The following is a 19,179-nucleotide window of genomic DNA, read 5'->3' on the forward strand; positions in this document are numbered from 1 at the left end:
GAATAACTAAACATAATGATTATTTTAAGTGTGAATTCTGTTTTTATGTATTAGAAGTGTGAGTTTTGCTGTACAAAATACTCTCAATAGTATTGTACAAATGTTAGTAAGAAGCTGGAGAAATAATTGCAAAATATTGTTACAAAGTTATCAGCTAATTTAAAAACTTAGCAGATTTTATACAGGCAGTAGAAACTACAGTGGAATGTATGTGGAGAGCTGTCTATAGCAAGCAGCTTTTGATTAAAGATTCTTAGTAAATGCTTATCAGTAGCTTCATATTCTCCTATAGAATTCTCTTGGTTTTAATGTTTAAAACAACTGTACATTAAAGTTCATCTACAGGGACATGCGAATTGTGCACACTCTCACCCTCATGCACGTGCATACACATATGCACATACACACATGGATCCCTATATATAATTACCTATGTATATAGGTGAAATCAAGCAGTAAGTGTAGTTTTTATGAAGTAACATATTAGTAATCTCAGTCAGGTGCGTGTTCATGTTGTCCAGATTGCAGCCAAGGAGCATGAGCTTCAGATGGCACTACAAAAGCAAGAGAAGTACCAGCAGGCTGTTCAAGATCTAAATGCCAAGATGGAGCGCGCTCAGATTTACCTCACTCGAACACCAGCTACCAGTGCAGCCGACATCAACATGCAGATGAAGGAGTACAGAGTCAGTACTGAGAGAGACCTTGAAAATATTAGTATTATACAGATCGTTAGGAATTTTTCACATGCATTAGTATCGAATAACAGGAGATAGAATTTTGTTCATATACATTTAATTGGAAAGTTGATGTGCAAATGATTACAAATGGAGAACTAGAAATGGATGTAACAATTCTAACAGATGATAAAAAAATGTTTTAATGTTGCTGTTGCCCGGCAACAATTTTCTGAAGAAGATTAGTGAAGATTTTTTTTTTATTTGTTGATTTTGAGAGTTACAACTTGCTCTAAGTGGATATGAAATTAATGAAAACAAAAACAAAACTACACCCCTCTTTAGGAAGGAGTAAGCGAATTGGAGAGTATTAAAGAGGACATTGTACGAGTGCAAGAAAGAGGCCATCAGATCATGGAGATATCGGATCCAGAGAGTCAGAAGGCAATGGAAGCCACACTAAAAATGCTGTCAGACAGATTCTCTAGCCTGCAAACAGTGGCTGACCAAAGAGGCAAACAGCTTCAGGTCAGCATTTCATCAGACTGATTTTTTTTTTTTTAATGCTACAGTTGTTTTGCTCAAATTTCATGTTTGCTCTTACTACTTGTTTTATGTTACAAAGCGTTCAGCAGTAAAAATATTTCAAGTTAACTTAAACCTTTTCCAGGATGCTGTGAAACATCGAAATAAACATGACATTGCGCTGTCAGCATATAAAAAGCGTGTGTCAGACCTTGAGAAATGGCTGACAGAGATGAAGATAGCACATGCCAGCAGTGCCCTTCCAACAGAGGAGCCATCTGCTCTTCAGCAACAACTTCAGGATAACAGAGTTAGCATTATTATTTATCTGTAAAAAAGAAAGGGAAAATTTTGACTTCATTATCTGTTAATTAGCCTTTCTTACATTTCATGTAAATCATTATTTGGATTTTTGTTAGAATTTTATACCTGCTTCTTAATTTGACATTGGGAGAGAGCATTCACAGTTGTTGGGTTTGTTTATCTTGAATTCTTGCATTTCTCCTGTAGGATCTTCAGGATGAGATCACCTCTTACCTTCAGCAGATCTCAGACCTGGCTGTTCAGTGTGACAACCTATGTGAGCTGGAGCAGCCAGCAGAAGCAGAGAAGCTACGCAGCAGCCTTGCCAGCCTTCAGTCCAGCCTTGGTAACTTTAAGTTCACTGCAATTGAAAAGGAGACTGCACTGCGCTCCTCCATTAGGGAGGCTGAAAAGCGGCGCAGAGAAATGGAGGACTATGAGAAGAATGTGCAAAAACTTCAACAGTGGATGACTGATACAAAGCAGATGACACTTAGCTCAGAACCTAGTTCTGGATCCATGACTTTGCCAGGTCACCTTCAGCTACACCAGGTCAGTTTTGAGTTTCATATTATTATTTGGGATTTTCTAGGCTTTCATTTAAATGGTCAGCTTACAATATAATAAAGTTTGTAAATTAATATTTATTAATAATAAATCTATTATTTGGGTAGCATCTTTTCCCAACCATTGAAGGTGGGCTCAAAGTGCTTTGCATTAACACCTACACATTAACACCCACACCTTCATGAAGGTGCACAAGCACAAATTTTAAGCAGGCATCAAGTGCACCTCACTATCATTCACACCGAGGCCCTTCCCCACACACATTACCATAATATCTGAGCTTTACATTGTTAGTCTCATCAAGCTACTCTTTTTCCAAAAGGAAATTGCATCGGACCTCAGCCAGCATCAACAGCTAGTCAGACAGCTTTCAGTTACTGCCCCTAGCCAAAAGGGACTCGAAAAGCTCCAAAGGACAGCAGCAACGGAGGCAAGACAGTTAGCAATTTCCAGTGTGTCAGAAGAAGAGTTACATCTTCGCTGGGAGAAGCTGCAGAGAGAACTGGCTCAAAAGACTAAGGAACTTGAGAACATCTTGCAAAGAAAAAAATCTGGAGTAAGATATATATCGAGACTTTAAAAGCTAGTATTTAAAAGGGATATAGGTTGAATGAATAACATAGTTTCTTATTATCATTGAAACTTGTTTCTTATTAGCAAATAATATAGTACATGCTAGATCACTAAACTGGAGGAGGATGATGGTGGTGGTGACCCCTTCTTTGATCTGAAAAGATTCATTATCAGCTCAGGCACCTTTATAATAAGGCAGGTTTTGTTTTAACATCAATTCATCTGCCTCTAAACTAGTTCTTTTATGTACAAGTCTGCCTTGTGCTATCTGGTGAATTGAAACAAAATCAATATTAAATGAATCTGCTGATGGTGGTATTGATGTGATATCAATGATGATGTTGATGGATAGGGGAGTGGGGAGAATTATTAAGCGATGATGTTTTAGTAGCAACTGGCTATGCATCTACTTATTAGGACAAAATACTGTCACTGGGGCAAAGTGTTGGCGATACCTCAGTACAGCTGGAGGAAGTTCAGGGTCTGGTGCAGCAGCTGACTCAGTGCTGGCAGCAGCTGCAGGTGCAAGTGGTTGATAAGCAGGTGAGTTTAGAAGGGACTGCTTTTGTCTTTCTTTTCACTGACCTCTGCGTACTTTTCTTTGCTGTAATGATGCTATAAACATGTCATATTCACTTGAATCTTTAATTTTTAAACTTGTTATATGAACATTAAGTTTTTTTAATGTATCAAGAGAGGAATCATTGAGGGTGGCTTATTTTTGATCTTTCAGCAACGTCTGGATACAGTTTTGTCATTCCAGCAGCAAATGCAGTCTGCCTTTGGTGCAATTTCATCCTGGCTTGATCTTGCTGAGCAGATGGTGTTCACCTCCAAAGAAGCCCAGTCTGAGCATGAGCAAATCAGGCAGAATGAGGTTTAAAAAATTTGTTGATTTTTTTTTTTTTGGTCTTAAACATAATTGAGAATAATTTTTAGCAAGTTTTTTGCCCCACACAAAAATGACTTTTGTAAAAAGACGTTCTCAAGATTAGAGGTATCTTATACATATTAAAATCTCTTTAGAGAACGATCAGAAGCTAAATTTTCACATTTTGCTTTAAAGTAATTTTTTTTCTCTTTCTGTTTCACTCAAGTCTTTGCAACGTGAATTGCGCTCTTTACAAAGTGAGATCGTCACACTAAGCGCTCAGGCCCAGGCCTTGTTATCGGGGACAAGTGTTCAGAGTCATGGACTAATACAGGAATCATTGACTAGTCTTACACAACGGGTTGGAATGTTAGAAAGTCAAGCAGCAGCTCACAGCACAGAGCTGCATCAGTCACAGTTGCTATGGCAGCAGTACCATGAAGATGTGCGATCCCTTCGAAGCAGCATGCAAGAACTACAGACATCTGTTGTTGTGCCACATACTGGATCTTCAGCCAATCTGGACTCTCTTGTTTCTGATGTACATGTGAGTTTTCTTGTTACAGAAACAGCTGTTTCTGCTTGTATATTATCCTTTAATATATTTTTTCTAAAATGGAATACCCCTATAAATACATATTATAATAATGGTAATAATAAGAAGAAGGAAGAATCGCACAGATTCTTGCCATATGACCAGACTCTTTATACATCACATTACCAGACAAACGTAAGTAATGCACAGAAATTTGCAGAGGAGGAATTTTAAAAAAAGTTCTCCCTTTCTTTGACCACTCAGTTTCTCTCTCTTACACACTATATACTCAGCTATGGATAACTTAGGACTTCAGCATAAATTAATCATTGGAACTGTCATTTAACTGATTCTTCGGAAACATTTTGCAATGAAATTTGTTGTCAGTTTCAACAGTCTTCTAGGACTATTTTCAAAACTTCAGCATAAGCTACTATTCTGTTTGAATTTGATAACTTGCATCAGACATTGTAAGAATATTATAACGAAAGGACTAAGTTGTAAGATTTGTCATGTCACAATATTTCAATCCTTTGTTTGGGGGAATTTCCTTGCAAATACAGAAAATAGAATCACAGTTGAAAAAATGTGAAAACCAACTGAGTGAGTTAAAGGCAAGAGAGAGAGAACTGTCTGCCAGACATCCCCGGGGCCTTATGCTATCCGATCTGAACACACTTCATAACAGTTTTCTGGAGCTGCAGAGGAAGGTAAGATATGTACTACCCTATGTGTATACAAACATAAATTGTCAAACAGTTAAATATTTCATTAGAATGTGCATGTCAAATATTATTTACTGTTATATTGTCATTTTTGACTGTTGAAGTAACATGTCAGATTGAGTAACTGGAAACTGTTTCAAACATACTGCTTTTGACCAACTGACTCACTGCCTACTTTCAATTAAATGTAATAAAATAACTGATTAACTTACTTTTCTAGCTTCTTGAAGTAAATCCTTGAAGAAGTCAACAGTTTCTTCCCTTATACATTCATTTTTTTATGCACAGCATGATGTATTTTAATAACACTAACCAGTTTGCATTACAGTATGCGAAATACATTGTAGCTGTGAAGACATTCTCTGCTGTGGAACTGAATCATGTAGAAATAGTTAAGTAATTTTTGATAGTAATTTCAGTACATTTTTTTTTTCCACAGGTAGCAGAGAGGAAGGGGAGTCTGTTGCTTTCTGTGTCAGTTCAGGAACAGTATGAGAAAATGTTGAAAGACTATGCTTACTTTTTGGAGACAGCAGAAGGCAAGTTAGGATCTGACTCTATCTCAGCCAGAGACCTGTCCCATCTCAAACAGCAGCTGAGTGCCCACAAGGTCAGCAAGACCCTTAATCTCCATATTATCTTAATTTTTTTCTTGATCACTCAGGGGAAAGGGGCAATTAAGAAGGAGAGGCAGGTTGTGAGGAGAGAAATTAACACATTTTTGTTTTATAGTCTTTATGCCTAAATTATAGATTCATTTATAGTCATTTGTTGTGGTAAAATATTTCAGGAGTTTTTTAGTGACCTTGAAGTGCACAAGGCCATGTTAGACTCTCTAGCAGCTCAGTGTGACTCCAGCACACAGGAAACTCACAGCTTGCAGCACACACGTCTTAGCAACCTCACTCATGTGCTGGCTGACAAAGCTAGTCTTCATGGCCAACGTCTGGACAGGGCTGTGCGCCAGTGGGTTGAACTAGATAGCAAACTTCAGCATCTAAGGCATTTCCTTGAGCAGGTGAGCCATCTGCATGATTAGTTTAGGGCTTGTGGGAGGATGAGGGCTTATCACTGCTTGTTAATTTTGGTTGACCATTTTAAAACTGTTGCAAAATTTTATTGTTCTAGAATATATTGTTTGTCCCATGATAGCATTGCTTGCAATGATTTCAGGTAGAGGAAAGCATTCCAAAGCCTGTTGCAACTGGTGACTCACTTGCCACTATACAAGAGAAGCTTGTTAAGTTCAAAAGGCTTCAAGGACAACTTACTGATGAGAGACCTGCAGTCTTTCAGGTTATTGCTTGTAGATTTTATTATATTTATTGTTCATACACAGTTCTTGTTCCTGAAGGCTATAGCTGCAAACTATTTATAACTGTTGGTCATATTTAAGAAAAAACAGTTTTGTGCACATCAGGAAGACCACACTATCCTGAAAAATATGGTTTATTCACCAAACCAATCTTAGCTCTGTTTGTGAAGGCATGAAGATGATGAACATTTCAGATGTGGCAGTGATACTGCAATACTACCTATTTGCAATTTAGTTTTTTCTGTAAGCATGCATACTAGGAATAGACAAAACTTGTGAATGTGGTTCCCATCATGATTTATTGCTTTTGAGTAAACAGTATCACTGCATATGACTCACTTGATCTTTTTTCTATTTGCTGTCTACAGGTTGTGGACAAAGGAAAGCAGATTCTGCACAGTGTTGCATGCACATCTCTAGAGAAAGCATTGACTGAACTGGCCGAAAAGTGGGTGGAGCTCAATGCACAACTTGGGCAAGAATTGAAAAAGTAGGTATTATCCTTCTAACCTGATAAAATTATTTTCATGCTAGTGCAGCAAATGTTAATTCAGGTTTGTTTTTTTAAGTCTGACTTTTTTTTAAAAAAAAGACAAGAAAATAATTTGAAGATTTTACTATCACAGGACTGAAACTATTGGGGAACAGCTGCAAATCTTTGAGACTGAGGCCATGGTGCTCAAGGCGTGGATGTCTACAGCCAACAAAAAGCTAGACATTCTCCAGTACCTTACAGAGGAGGATATGCAGAACATTGGCAACATCCGCACCAAAGTTGAGCATGTTCTGGTCAGTTGCAGAAGTCTGATATTCATGTCCATTATTAAATCTGTCATTTTTTATTAATGAATGTTATCACATTACATCTTCTCCTTCTCTAATCAGACAAAACCAAACATTTATACAGTTTTGTTTAATGTTCACATTTTGTAAATGTGCTGAACACAGAAGTGAAACAAATATTTGGAACGGACTGAGTGTCAAATCCGCGGAAATTTGACTTCCTTACACATGATTAGCAGTTTTGACCTGTGAAAACATCATAAAAGGGTTCATTGGGAAAGGACATTAAGTATACATGGGCCAAAATAAGTTTCTTTTCCTAAAGAGTACAGTCTATAAACTTTACAGATAACCTGTGGGCTTTTTTAACAGGAGTTCCGCAAGGAAGTACAGAACCAGATACCACTGAAGAATAAGGTACTATCAGTTGGCAGACAGTTGATGGAAAATAGTAACTACGATACTCGGGGCCTGGATGTACGATTGGACTCTATTGAGCAGGAATGGAGTCAGTTGGAACAGGCAGTAAGCACTGCAGAGCAGAGTCTCCATCAAGCCCAGATGGAACTTATGCCATCGCGTCAAGCCTTGCATGAACTGCAGCTCTGGATGGAGGACATGGAGAGGATGCTAGACATTGATGCTAATACACCTATCAAAAACATTGCCGACAATGAGGTCATGCTGAAAAAGTATAAGGTTAGCAGTAATAACAACTCATTTTTTTAAAACATTTATATGATGTGCTAGTATTCAGGTTGTTATTTGTAAATATTTCAGTGGTACAGAAATTTTATAATTTACTGATATTCAGTGTAGAGTCTAGCAAGTGGGAGTTTATTATTTAATTTATATATTAAGTAATTAGTTTATTAATTTAGAAAGGGATCTTTCCATATTTCTTTATGAATATTTTAAAAGGAATAACACTTACCAGAGACACCAGTGCTCCTATTCCAAGTATGTATAGTTCCCAGTTGAATACTGCATGTCCACAATAAAAACCGTATGAATGTATGTTAAATGTGTAGCAGTCTGTTGATGGGGTGTGTGGTTGTGGGATGGAGCGCTCACTGATCTGAATTTGACTCACAAGTCACTAGCAGCTTCTTTTTCTAGACTTTATTGAAGAACCCAAAGGTGCAGCATTAACACACCACCACTCTGGGAGATAAAAGCATTCTTGCAGATAAGGCTGCAGACAAAATAATCTTTGAAGATGGAAAAAAAAACCCTCTCCGAAAAAAACAAAGTTAAAGTTGAACTGAAGTTTAAGTTGAGTCATTTATATTTGTGGTAGTTAAAGTTTACATTGAAATTTGTGTTTGGAATTTGTTTGCGTTGCCTTGCAATCAGAACAAAGGTAAAAACTGTTAGCACTTCTTTTCATGTCAGTCATCTGATGCCTGTAAAACTCCCATGTTTAGGGACACAAGGTAGACCTTGCCAGTAAGCAGCTAACTGTTGACTTTGTCAACCAAGCAGTCCTACAACCAGGTCCACATGAGAAGGATGTTCCCCATGAGAAGCTGGAATTTGCTGAAAAACTTGCAGAAGTTAACCACCATTGGCAAAAGGTATAGATATGTCACTTTACTGTTGCTACAGTTCTTGTTAGGTGCAGACACATATATGGCTTGTTCTGTTGGATTTTTTTGTAACTACTTTATCTGCTAGTCTTTGGTAAATGGTACTGACATCCACAAAACATGGATATGCAGGTATCATCTGCCATCAATGAGCGACTTCGATCACTGGAACAGCTGGCAGGCAAGTGGTCAGAGTATGAAGGAGCACTTGCACAGATGCATGCCTGGTTTCGACAACAGGAAGACAAACTGAAACAATACCGCTTAATAGGCCATGAAGTAGGCGTGAAGCAGACACTGAAAGACTGCAAGGTATGTGCAGATACTTAAAAAAATTTAATGGAATAAAGACGCTCTGTTAATAAAACTTACAATTTAGAAAATTTAATTTCACTCATTTTATTGAATAAAAAAAAAAATGTTCAGTTATATGGCACCTTTGTCCATCACCAAATGCAGGCTTTACAGAAGTTCACAAACTTACATAAAGGTGTATCAGCCACCTTAGGGTGAGAATCAGATATAACTTTAAAAATAGAACATACACAGGTATATACTTTCACATGGGTTGGAGGAAGACAAAGTACCTTGGTGTCACATCCAGATCTCACTTCCTGTGCTATTATATTTCTGTTTGAAACCAGTTGTTATAGTGCTTTCATTTTTTTTTGAGGTAAAGTGAATGGTACTGGTCTGGGCTTACATTATAAAAACATGTTTACATAGCCTGTTAGTCTACTCAAACTGAGTGAATCTGCTAACCAGAGATAGCAGCTGAAAACCATGTTTTCATGAGTGCACGATCCTCAGATTATAGCACATGGAAAAAAAAAGCTTTAATTTGACTTTGCATTCGTCATTGTGCTCTTCAGTTTTCTCCGTTGGTCTTTTGTTTCTGAATGAAAATAAACTTGTCATCTAATATCTGATCAATTAATTTTATTTAGTCAATGATAACATTGAATTTCCATAGCTTCTTGTTTACCATTTCAATTTTTTTAAATGTTGTAAGTATACACCTCGCCTTTTAATCCCAAAAACACCTTGCAGTGACACCTTTTATTTGGGAATTCCTGCTGTGCCATTTGGTTAACTTCACCTCCCCAGTGGATTATTAAATAGGAGGTCAGTTTGCCTTCTGGGGTAATTTAATCAGCTGGTTCCCAACCCAGTTTTTACCCATGGGTAAACTGTCAGTGTCTATGAATATGAGCCTTGATGGGAAATGGTTTCATAGATTTTATTGTAATTTTACTGCAAATAACTTTTTAATTTCCTTTCCAGGTAGATTTTTTTCATACTTGACACATATCAAGGAACTTCCAGTTGATAAAAAACGTGTTAATACTAAAACTTGTTGGTTTAATATGTTTATACTTACTTTATGACTAATGTTGTCCACTAAAAAGTATTGTTGTTCATTGCAGGCAATGCAGGAGCAACTTAAGGCACGGAAAGAAGATATGGACTCTATTGAGAGACTTGGTCAGAGTCTGATTGACCTGAGTAAAGAGTCAGCAGGCTGCCAGCATAGTGTGCGGCACTCACTGTCAGCAGTGTGGCAGCAGTGGGAGCATCTTCAACATCAGACAATGCAATTGGAAAATCTCTTGACTGACATGCTAGGTCAGTGGGCTCGCTACCATACTGACCTTCACAGCCTGAGTCAGGTCTTGGGACAGATTGAGTACACTCTAAACAGGTACTCCCTGCTAGGTGCTGACATCAAGGCTCTCAGTAACCAAGTGGAAAAACTCAAGGTAATTTTCAGCTATTATCTGATATTAAACTTTTCAGCTGAAGTTATAAAATTGTGTGCCTTTAAATTTATTGTACTTCTATAAATGTGCATGGCTATAGCCCTTCCTTTGAGACGAAAAAGCTACACTAATGTTTCAGAATCTGCAAGCAGAACTGAAACAACACAGCAGCCACCTGGACTCTTACACCGCTTTGGCAAGTCAGCTTTGTCAGGTGTGTGAGCCACCTGTGCAGGCAGAAGTTCAGAGCTCAGTTATAGACTTGAAAACAAGATGGAGTCGTCTGTCAGCTGACTTATCTACAAGGCGTGCTGAGTTTGAGCGCTCTCTTGCCAAGTGGAAAGAGTATGAGCAAGAGTACAGACATATCAGTGCATGGCTGGAGCAGAAAGAACAAGAGTGCAGTTGGCTGGTGACCATGAGGGAGGATGTCACTGCCAGAGAGGAGTGTCTGAATAAGAGTGAGGTGAGTGTAAAGTTGAATATTCAACTGTCATATTTTTATAATGTAGGCATATAGATTTTAGAAGGTCCACATGAATATATTTACTTATTGGTAGACGTTTTAAGTAGTTCTTACCAAGAAATATTGTTAAATGTTTATATAAGAAAATAATCTTAAATGAAACTGTTTTACACAGCAGAAAAAATATGTTTTACACAGACTTTGCAGCAGGAGCTCGATGGGATTCAAACACAGCTGTCAAATCTGTACCGTTTGAGTGATGATCTTACCAAAAACATGGGAACATCCACCATTGTTCTGCTCACATCTCAACAGTCAGGAGTGGAGCAGCGACTCCTGGCACTTCGCCAGCTCCTGTCGCAACACATTCAGGCATTGCATGAAGATCTGTCACAGGGAAATCGTTTCAGTGAAGCCTTTAGTGCAGTCACAACATTTTTGGATCATGCACGGCTTGTTTTGTTGGTAGAAGACCCCAACAAAGCTGCAGAGCAGTCTGCTATTCAGAAACGCCTTGATCAGCTCAAGCAGCTATCATCACAATTTCAGGTGCCTGGAGTCACACACTTTTATTTACTTACTCAGGTTTCCATTGGTATTGACTGTAGCCTGTTTTGAAGAATAGATGTGCATGTTCGAGCACTTATATGTTTAGACATAGTTTGTGTTTACCATACATGATAGTTTGTGCTTTGCTAAAAAATAAATGAGAGACCAGTCAAATTTTTATCTTGAGATATTAGTAACATGCTATTCCTTGTGGTTCATGAGGTTATTTTACTAAAGAATCATGCAGATATGAGAGATGTACAGATATGAAAATTATTATTAAGTAAAGGTGAATTTTTGAGAAAAGAAATGAAGTTTACCTCAGCAAGATTTTCACTCCATCAGACAAAAACTGCCAAGCTGGATGAGGTGAATGACCTTGGCTACAGACTAGCATTGCATGCCTCTGATGCCTCCAAGCTCATTGAACTTAACCACACCTGGTACCAGCTTCTGGCTACCTGCCAAGACAGGTGTAAGGCTTTACAAGGACACCTGCTAGTCCAGCAAGATTTCACTGCCAAATGTGAAACATGGATGACATTCCTGGCCTCTGTGGAGCATGACCTGTCTGCAGAGATTGCTGGCAACCTTAGTGATCTCTTGGAACAACAAAGGAAATTTCAGGTAGAGTTTACGTAGGCTAAAATGAAAAATTTCTTTAATTGGAGGTGTTTATTTAAACTAAAGTTGAGACATTAGTGAGATGTTTTTAATCATCAAATCTTTCTGCATTAAAAAAATTACATAAAAAACATACAGTATCATTCAAACTGCTTTTTGTTTTTTTAGTAGACATTCACATCTTGCTACTTTTTGCTATTATCCCTTTTGTGCAGGTAAGTTGATATTTGTTGTTGTAAACTTAAGAAAAGATTTTAATCTGTCTGTATGGTAGAACAGGAATATAGTTTTTGCAAACAAAAGACTTCTTATAATCAAATGATTTCACTATTGTATTATTTCAGAAAGATTTCCCTAATGTCTATGCTGTTTAAATAAACATTTTCTAATTTAAAATGGAACTGAAGATTTTCTTGATTTATCGAAATCCATAATAATACTAGTGTCATTAATGGCATTGATATAGTTAGAGTTGATCAAGTTTAGCTTGTATAATTTAAATGTAAACATATGTGCAGTACTTGACAATTTAGGTACAATAGTGGGATGAGTTTACAGAAAGGGAACTGCAGTTTATAGTTAGGTCACAAGAGTTCACAGACTTCACAGTTGTACAATAATTTTGGTACTAATTACATCAAGCAGATAAGTTGGAACATCAGGTGGTAGTAGCAAATGTCTACTTTTGTTTTCTTAACCTTTACAAGTAAATGCCATATGTCCACATTATGACATGCACTCTACAAATTCAGTTATTGCTATTATTAAACTTGCTAAACTATATATTAGAATTTACACAAATATCTTGGGCAGAATTTTGGAACAGGAGGAATCTAGCATGAGAAACAACAAATCTTAGCTAAATTTAGCAAGAGGTTGTTTAAATCAAGCTTTGATTGCCACTTAAAAATGCTTTCTTTCAGAACTTCGAGACTGACATTTACAGCAAGCAGCAGGTACTGCATGCTATTATCAGTGATGGTCAGAAGATGCTGCAAGCAGGAGAAGTTGAGGACCCGCAGGAGTTTGAGCGAAAGCTGCGGCTCCTGTCTGACCAGTGGCAAAGTGTTATTCGCCGTTCTACCCAGTGCAAGAGTATCATCAACACTTGCATCCAGAACTGGCATGCATTTAACTCCCTTGCTCAGGAGTTGCGCAGTTGGCTGGCTGAAAAGGAGGCAGGCCTGAAGGTTCTGAACTTTGACACAGTTTCTCTGCAACAAGTGAGGACCCTGCTGGATAAAGTCAGGGTAAGAGGGTGGTCTTCTTCTTAGCTAGGAAATCTTATTTTGTCATTTCTTTTCAAATGTTTGATGTTCAAATTTGGACACAGCTTTCTTTAAGCAGCACTTTCAGTTCTGATATTTTCTGTTACAAAGATATTTCAAACATGCAAGTTTTTATTTATATAATCAGTACTAAATGTAAGTTTACCACAGTTTTAAGAAAGCTTGATGTCTCCATTTACTTTTATTTCTAGTCATTATAGGTCTTCATACCCATTAGTCATTTACCGAAACAAAACTTTGCTGCTTAAAGTTCGTTAGTTTATTTTCTAAGTGTTAGTGATGCACCCGCAAATTATTCCCTTATTTTTACTTTCATCATCTGATTATACTTATGATATATTTTGTAACTGGTGCCAATTACAATTACTTGTGTAAAAAAAATTACATGGAAAAGAAAACTTTTCACTGTTTATAATTTTAGAACTTGCTACTCACTGTCAGCCTTAGGAATTGTACTTTATGATTCTTGTCTTTTTTTAATCCAGACAGCACAGAAAGAGTTTTCAATGCAGGAAGATAGCTTCAGGAAAGTGCATGATTTGGGCAGCTCATTGCTTCAGCAAGCAGATTTCTCTGCATCACAGGATATTAAGCAATGTGCATCAAATTTGCAAAACAAGTGGCTACAGGTATTGTTTATTATTTTGTCTTTATATTTCCCATTAAAGAGAGAGAAATGTACATGTTTTCCTTTCCTCTTGTATTTCACCCCCTCCCTCAGCATGTTATACACAGATAAATTACAAAGTAGCAAATCATTACTTATGAATAAAGCTTGATCATAGTTTATGACTTTTGATTCATCTCTATAGCAATAGTAGAGCCAGCACTAGAGCCAACATTGCTAAGAATCTTAGATTTCTAAGCCTTTGCCAAGGTTGACTACTCATATTGACTGTGTAGGTATACAATCAGCTGGAAGAATCATCGTGTGAGACTTGAGGCTATTCAGAAGGACTGGCAAGAATGTGAGGATGACATCGAAGAAATTTTAGCATGGCTGAAGAATATCAGGTCTATACTAGCTGCTGACATTCCCCGTACATATGACGATCTGCAGTCTGGTCTTTCAAAGTGCAAGGTACATTCTTATTTTGCTTCTTGTAAACTGTTGTCAGATTATCCTAAATCTGGCATGTTTAGCTCTGTGCAGTCACAGTATGGCCACATTTTCTCAATGTTGTTTATAGGGGTTGTCAACGTCTTTATGTTGTATCTTTAGTGGCTTGCATAATGACAGTGCTATGTTCACATAATAGAAGATTTTAAATGAAATTTTCTTGTATAATCAGTTCCTGATTTGTGATGAGATGAACATTTTAATAAATTTGACTTCCCTTTGGTTTGTTACATATCTGTCATTATTTTTCAGGACATAACTGTCTCCTTTGCAAACTCAGAAGACAAGCGCCAATCGCTCATAGCTCGAGAAAGAAATTTAAGTCGCTTTATCCAGGCTGAAGACATGAATGTGCTGCACCAAAGAATAAGACTTCTTAACAAGCAGTGGGATGAGCTTGTGTCACAGGCAGGCTTCAGAGAGCAGCGCCTCCGGGACTTCACTTTTCACTGGTCAGACTTGGGGCAGCAGATTCAGGCTCTCATCCGATGGATTGATGATATGGAGATGAAGATTGTATCTAGTCGTGAGAGTCATGTTGAAGATTTGCTGAACAAATTAGAAAAAGTAAGAAGATTTAACCTTGTCTTTTGAGTAATATTTTTAAACTGTCTGTACCTAGCCAGAAACCAAGAAGGTTAACATCACATGGTTCTTCTGTTTTAATATAAAATATTACACCAGTGTAGGAAGCTCATTTGTGGATTTTTAGAAAATTAATCCAGCTCAAACAACTTTCTGGTATTTTATGGCATTCTTTATTTGAAATGTTGTAGGACTACCAAGAAGCCATCACGGATAAAGGTCTGGAAAAAGAAGAACTGTTGGCAAAAGGTCGATATCTGATGAAAAACAGCAGCGAAATCCGTGCTTCAGACATTGAGCATCGCCTGCAAAACCTGGAAGACAAGTGGTTGCATCTTCTTGATGCTGCTGATTTCAGGTGATTGTTTTAAAGACAAGCAGGTGTTACATCTGGAAAAAGAAATATCCCAAATGTTTTCTTACAGTACACTGTAGGATGCATTATTTCCAATGTTTATATTCTTTCTTTAGGATACCTACTTTAACATTTTTGTTTCTATTTTTTTTCTGTAAATTGATCGCAGTATTGTCTTTGTTGTGAATGAGAAGTTGTAAGCTTGTAAATTAGACTGTGTGGACTGTGCACTCTGTAGGATTTTTACTAATCATAAATAATGATACCTATAGGAGGAAGAAGCTTCATGAGACTGTTGGAGCTGTCCGGCAGCTGGACTGCAGCATGCGCAATCTCACTCAGTGGCTGGCCAGCATGGAGCAGGAACTTTATGCACCTGTTGTATATCAGGACTGTGACTTGCACGAGATCCAAAGACAGTTACAAAATACGCAGGTATAAGATGGTCTTAGTAAGGAGACATGTACCTGCAAGATCTTTGGTTTTGATAACCTAACACTAAAAGTAGAGTTAATGTATTTCGTCATTTCTTACCATTCAGGATGATTTCAGCATGGCAAATTTCTCTTCCTAGAATCTGCAGCATGATGTTGAGCAGCACACTGCAGGGGTCAGCTCCGTACTAAATTTGTGTGAGGTGCTGCTGCATGACTGTGATGCCTGTCCTACTCAGACTGAATCTGATGCTCTTCACCATGCCATGAAAAACCTAGATCGCAGATGGAAGAAAATTTGTAATCTCTGTCCTGAGCGACGTGCCAGGTAACATCATAAGACAGTGTTTTTCTTGTAGCATTTCAAAACTGTGCAGCTGCGATACTGGAAAAGACAGTAGATAGAGCATGTCAAGTAACGGCCAGACCTACCATCTGCTTCTACAGCAGTGGCTAGTAAGCAAATGTCTTCCTTGCTATCTCCTTAAGTAATTCCATGTGGGGCTCATATCAAAATTTGTCTTTGCCCATAGTCATTTCACAGTTCCAATTCATGCATCAGTAAATTTGCTTTTTCATTCTTTGTATTTGCTATCAGGATTGAGGAGACATGGCATCTCTGGGAAGATTTCCAGACAGACTGTAAACGTTTTAGTTTATGGCTTGGTGATATGGAGACTGAGATGGGCAACTCAGAAGTTGTTATTCCAGGTAGCAGTGTGTCCAAAGAGGAGATACACAGATATGAAGTAAGTTGAATCTTCATTGAGCTTTATTAGACATTTATAGCATGATTCTTTGGCTCAGTTCTGTGCAAATGTTGGTTACAAGTGCTAGTTGTGTACTATCTCATGATCGACAGGCACGGTGGATATCTAGGATATTAATGAGAATGTCTAGATGTTGTGAACTCCAGGGAACAAGTACGTGAAGATGATAAGAGATTGCGATTGCCATTGCCTTTGACTGATCACACTCTCAACACCTCTACCAATTCATGCCGATATTTCTGTTTATGCGCACACTTACACTAAAGTGCTAACGATACTTTAATTGACTCTAAGCCCCCAGCATACCTCCCCAATAACAAACACAAGGCAATTTAATGTCATAATGAAATTATTAATATTCGAGAGTTGACAATCATTTTGATTCAGTTCCAAATATGGCGGTTCTCTAGGTGTCCCGTTACTTCCCTATGCCTAGTCCAGGTATCATGAGCCACTATCTTAATTACTGCACACAGCACACTACATTTGTCTAACACATACTCCTTACTTATTACTTCACACAAAAGTCTCTTGTACCGTGGAGGATCCTCCAATGTTCTTGACATCTGAGAATCCATTGATATCACTCCATGGAACGTTGTGGCCTCCTTCACGAGCGCTGAGACTTCTGGCACTGCTGTGTGGCACCATGTGGTTCTCTCGTCTTTAGGCTGGACCACTGTCTGAAGCTTAACAGCGCCTACTAAGGGCCAACGCTCATCTGACAGCCTGTGCCTCCACTGGTGATAAAGCATTGTGCACTCTATGATATGTGGGTCTTTACACACCTTTTGAGTTAGTTGTGTTGGAGCAGTCATGATTCCAAAACACAGCAGAGAATCTTAACAGCCTTGAATAGATCTGTTACAACTTTCCTTCTCGAGAACCCAGCGCAGAGACAACGATTCTTCGCTGATCACAATGTTAAATCCTCATCTACAAGGATCATCCTCTCTCATGATTGTTCAATACTATACACTCACTTCCAACCATTCTGCTACCTAGCTACATCCAATTGTTACTTAGCTAACACGTAATGCACAGGTGGTCACTTTGACTTACCACTGCCCACACTGTACCCTCTTTACTTACCCCCTCCCTTCAATCTGGCTTCCTATTCACTACCTGTGTCCAGTCAGTGGCAATAGCAACCAACGCTGTTGTCCTGCTCTAGGTATACCGTGGCCTTATAATTAACTTATAATCAACAAATCTTGACTGTTGCTCTCCCCTTGCCTTAGAGATCTCCTGTAGCGACAACTACCATTCCCTATTCCGACCTAACTCTGCCTGAGGTCCACCCTGGCGTAAGCGACCCGCAATTCACAGGTCTACTGATTCCAGGGGAGATAAACGGCAGGAAACTTCTTGGCATTTGTCCATCCAAAGGTCCAGTAGCACCAAAGGCTGACTACTCTGTTGCCAACGTAACGCTGCCTCAAGTCGTTAATTTGTCCCCACAGTTACCTGTTCCACCTTATGACGGCCCATTTACCAGCATGTCCCTCATCTCGTGGAGGGAACAGAAGTGCGGCATCAATGCTTCAGCCCTATTTTAATTATCATATGACGGGGGAAGAGTGGATTCTGCAATGTTACATCACTAAGGAAAGATAGCAGTTTCCAGCTAATGCATATTCATCCTGTATCATTTCGAATTTTCTTTAAATTTAAACATTTCTTGATTTCCATTCAGTCCGTGCAAACCAAAGTTCTTGACCACCTAGAGAGTTTAGAACACATCAACAAGCAGTATCGACACCTGGCCAAGGAGATGCGCACTGACAGCAACGGCGTATTGAAGGCAACGATGCAAGAGGTCAATGACCGCTGGGATGCGCTTCAGCTGCGTGTGAGAGCCATTATGCAGGGCATGCGGCATTCGGCAAGTGTTCGTGAAGACTTTGTTATGACACGTGCCAGTCTCCTCAAGTGGCTGATGGAGGTGGATATGCAGCTGACAAACCTTGAGCACCTGTCCCAGTTAGATATACACACCAAGTTAAAGGAACTGAAGGTGAGCTTTGCCTCCAGATTTTGATCCCCTTCAATTCTTGGGAGGTCAGCTGTTGCTTTTGTCTCTCCATGTGTTCATTCTTTACAGTCTTTTGAGGTACGCTATTTCAGATTTTGTCATCTTGCAGCAGTTAGAGCAGATCAGTTAAATGATTTGACCTGAATGTTATCTTTTCGTTATCTTATAAGACATCTCAAAAAATCAAGATTATACTATGTTGTTGCAAACTTGACATGAGCGCTTGATGTGATTGCAGCGGATTGAAGAGGAGGTGGATGAACGGCGTCATCGCATTGACTACTTGAACCAGGCAGCTGCACTACTCATTCAGCAAGGACCTCAGCAGGAAGCTCAGCAGATCCAGGAAGAGGTGAACGAGTTTAAAACCTTCTCCAGAGATGTGCTGGAACATCTTGTATCTTGTCATCTGAAGTTGAAGCAGATTTCCTCAGCACAGGTTTGCATTCCATCAAAAGTGCTTTTTACTTAAGGTTTTTTTGAGCTATAGAGGGGTTACAGAATATTTTAAAAACATCATAATATCAGACACTGTCTTGGTAGTCAACCCAAGTCACTAAAATGTATGATTAGCATGTTGATTAAATGTGTTTGTGGTTGTCTTTATGAGTAGGCTAAATCCCTACTGTCTAAAGTTATTACAAATCAAGGTAATGAATACTAGGATTGTGAATTTCTGAACTGTTATCTGCTCAACTCAAAATCAACTACCAAGATGTATTGCATGCT

General features: G+C 38.5%; 1 protein-coding gene across 1 annotated transcript in view; it reads left to right on the plus strand.

The window, feature by feature from the left end:
- The window catches only part of LOC112570021 (nesprin-1-like), a 44,008-nt gene extending 29,783 nt beyond the window's left edge, over positions 1–14,225 (plus strand). Inside the window, exons 20-43 of the mRNA XM_025248201.1 lie at positions 522–686; positions 1,023–1,205; positions 1,348–1,512; positions 1,713–2,057; positions 2,395–2,628; positions 3,063–3,188; positions 3,379–3,522; positions 3,743–4,063; positions 4,615–4,761; positions 5,216–5,386; positions 5,567–5,794; positions 5,950–6,072; positions 6,460–6,581; positions 6,718–6,880; positions 7,247–7,573; positions 8,302–8,451; positions 8,596–8,775; positions 9,891–10,223; positions 10,363–10,689; positions 10,888–11,238; positions 11,584–11,865; positions 12,786–13,112; positions 13,637–13,780; positions 14,055–14,225. Coding sequence (XP_025103986.1) covers positions 522–686; positions 1,023–1,205; positions 1,348–1,512; positions 1,713–2,057; positions 2,395–2,628; positions 3,063–3,188; positions 3,379–3,522; positions 3,743–4,063; positions 4,615–4,761; positions 5,216–5,386; positions 5,567–5,794; positions 5,950–6,072; positions 6,460–6,581; positions 6,718–6,880; positions 7,247–7,573; positions 8,302–8,451; positions 8,596–8,775; positions 9,891–10,223; positions 10,363–10,689; positions 10,888–11,238; positions 11,584–11,865; positions 12,786–13,112; positions 13,637–13,780; positions 14,055–14,093 — 5,097 coding nt within the window. The 3' untranslated portion in view covers positions 14,094–14,225. The remainder of the gene's footprint in view (positions 1–521; positions 687–1,022; positions 1,206–1,347; positions 1,513–1,712; positions 2,058–2,394; positions 2,629–3,062; positions 3,189–3,378; positions 3,523–3,742; positions 4,064–4,614; positions 4,762–5,215; positions 5,387–5,566; positions 5,795–5,949; positions 6,073–6,459; positions 6,582–6,717; positions 6,881–7,246; positions 7,574–8,301; positions 8,452–8,595; positions 8,776–9,890; positions 10,224–10,362; positions 10,690–10,887; positions 11,239–11,583; positions 11,866–12,785; positions 13,113–13,636; positions 13,781–14,054) is intronic.
- The last annotated feature ends 4,954 nt before the right edge of the window (positions 14,226–19,179 follow it).

Source organism: Pomacea canaliculata, linkage group LG8 (assembly GCF_003073045.1).
Source record: "Pomacea canaliculata isolate SZHN2017 linkage group LG8, ASM307304v1, whole genome shotgun sequence".
Classification (NCBI taxonomy): domain Eukaryota; kingdom Metazoa; phylum Mollusca; class Gastropoda; order Architaenioglossa; family Ampullariidae; genus Pomacea; species Pomacea canaliculata.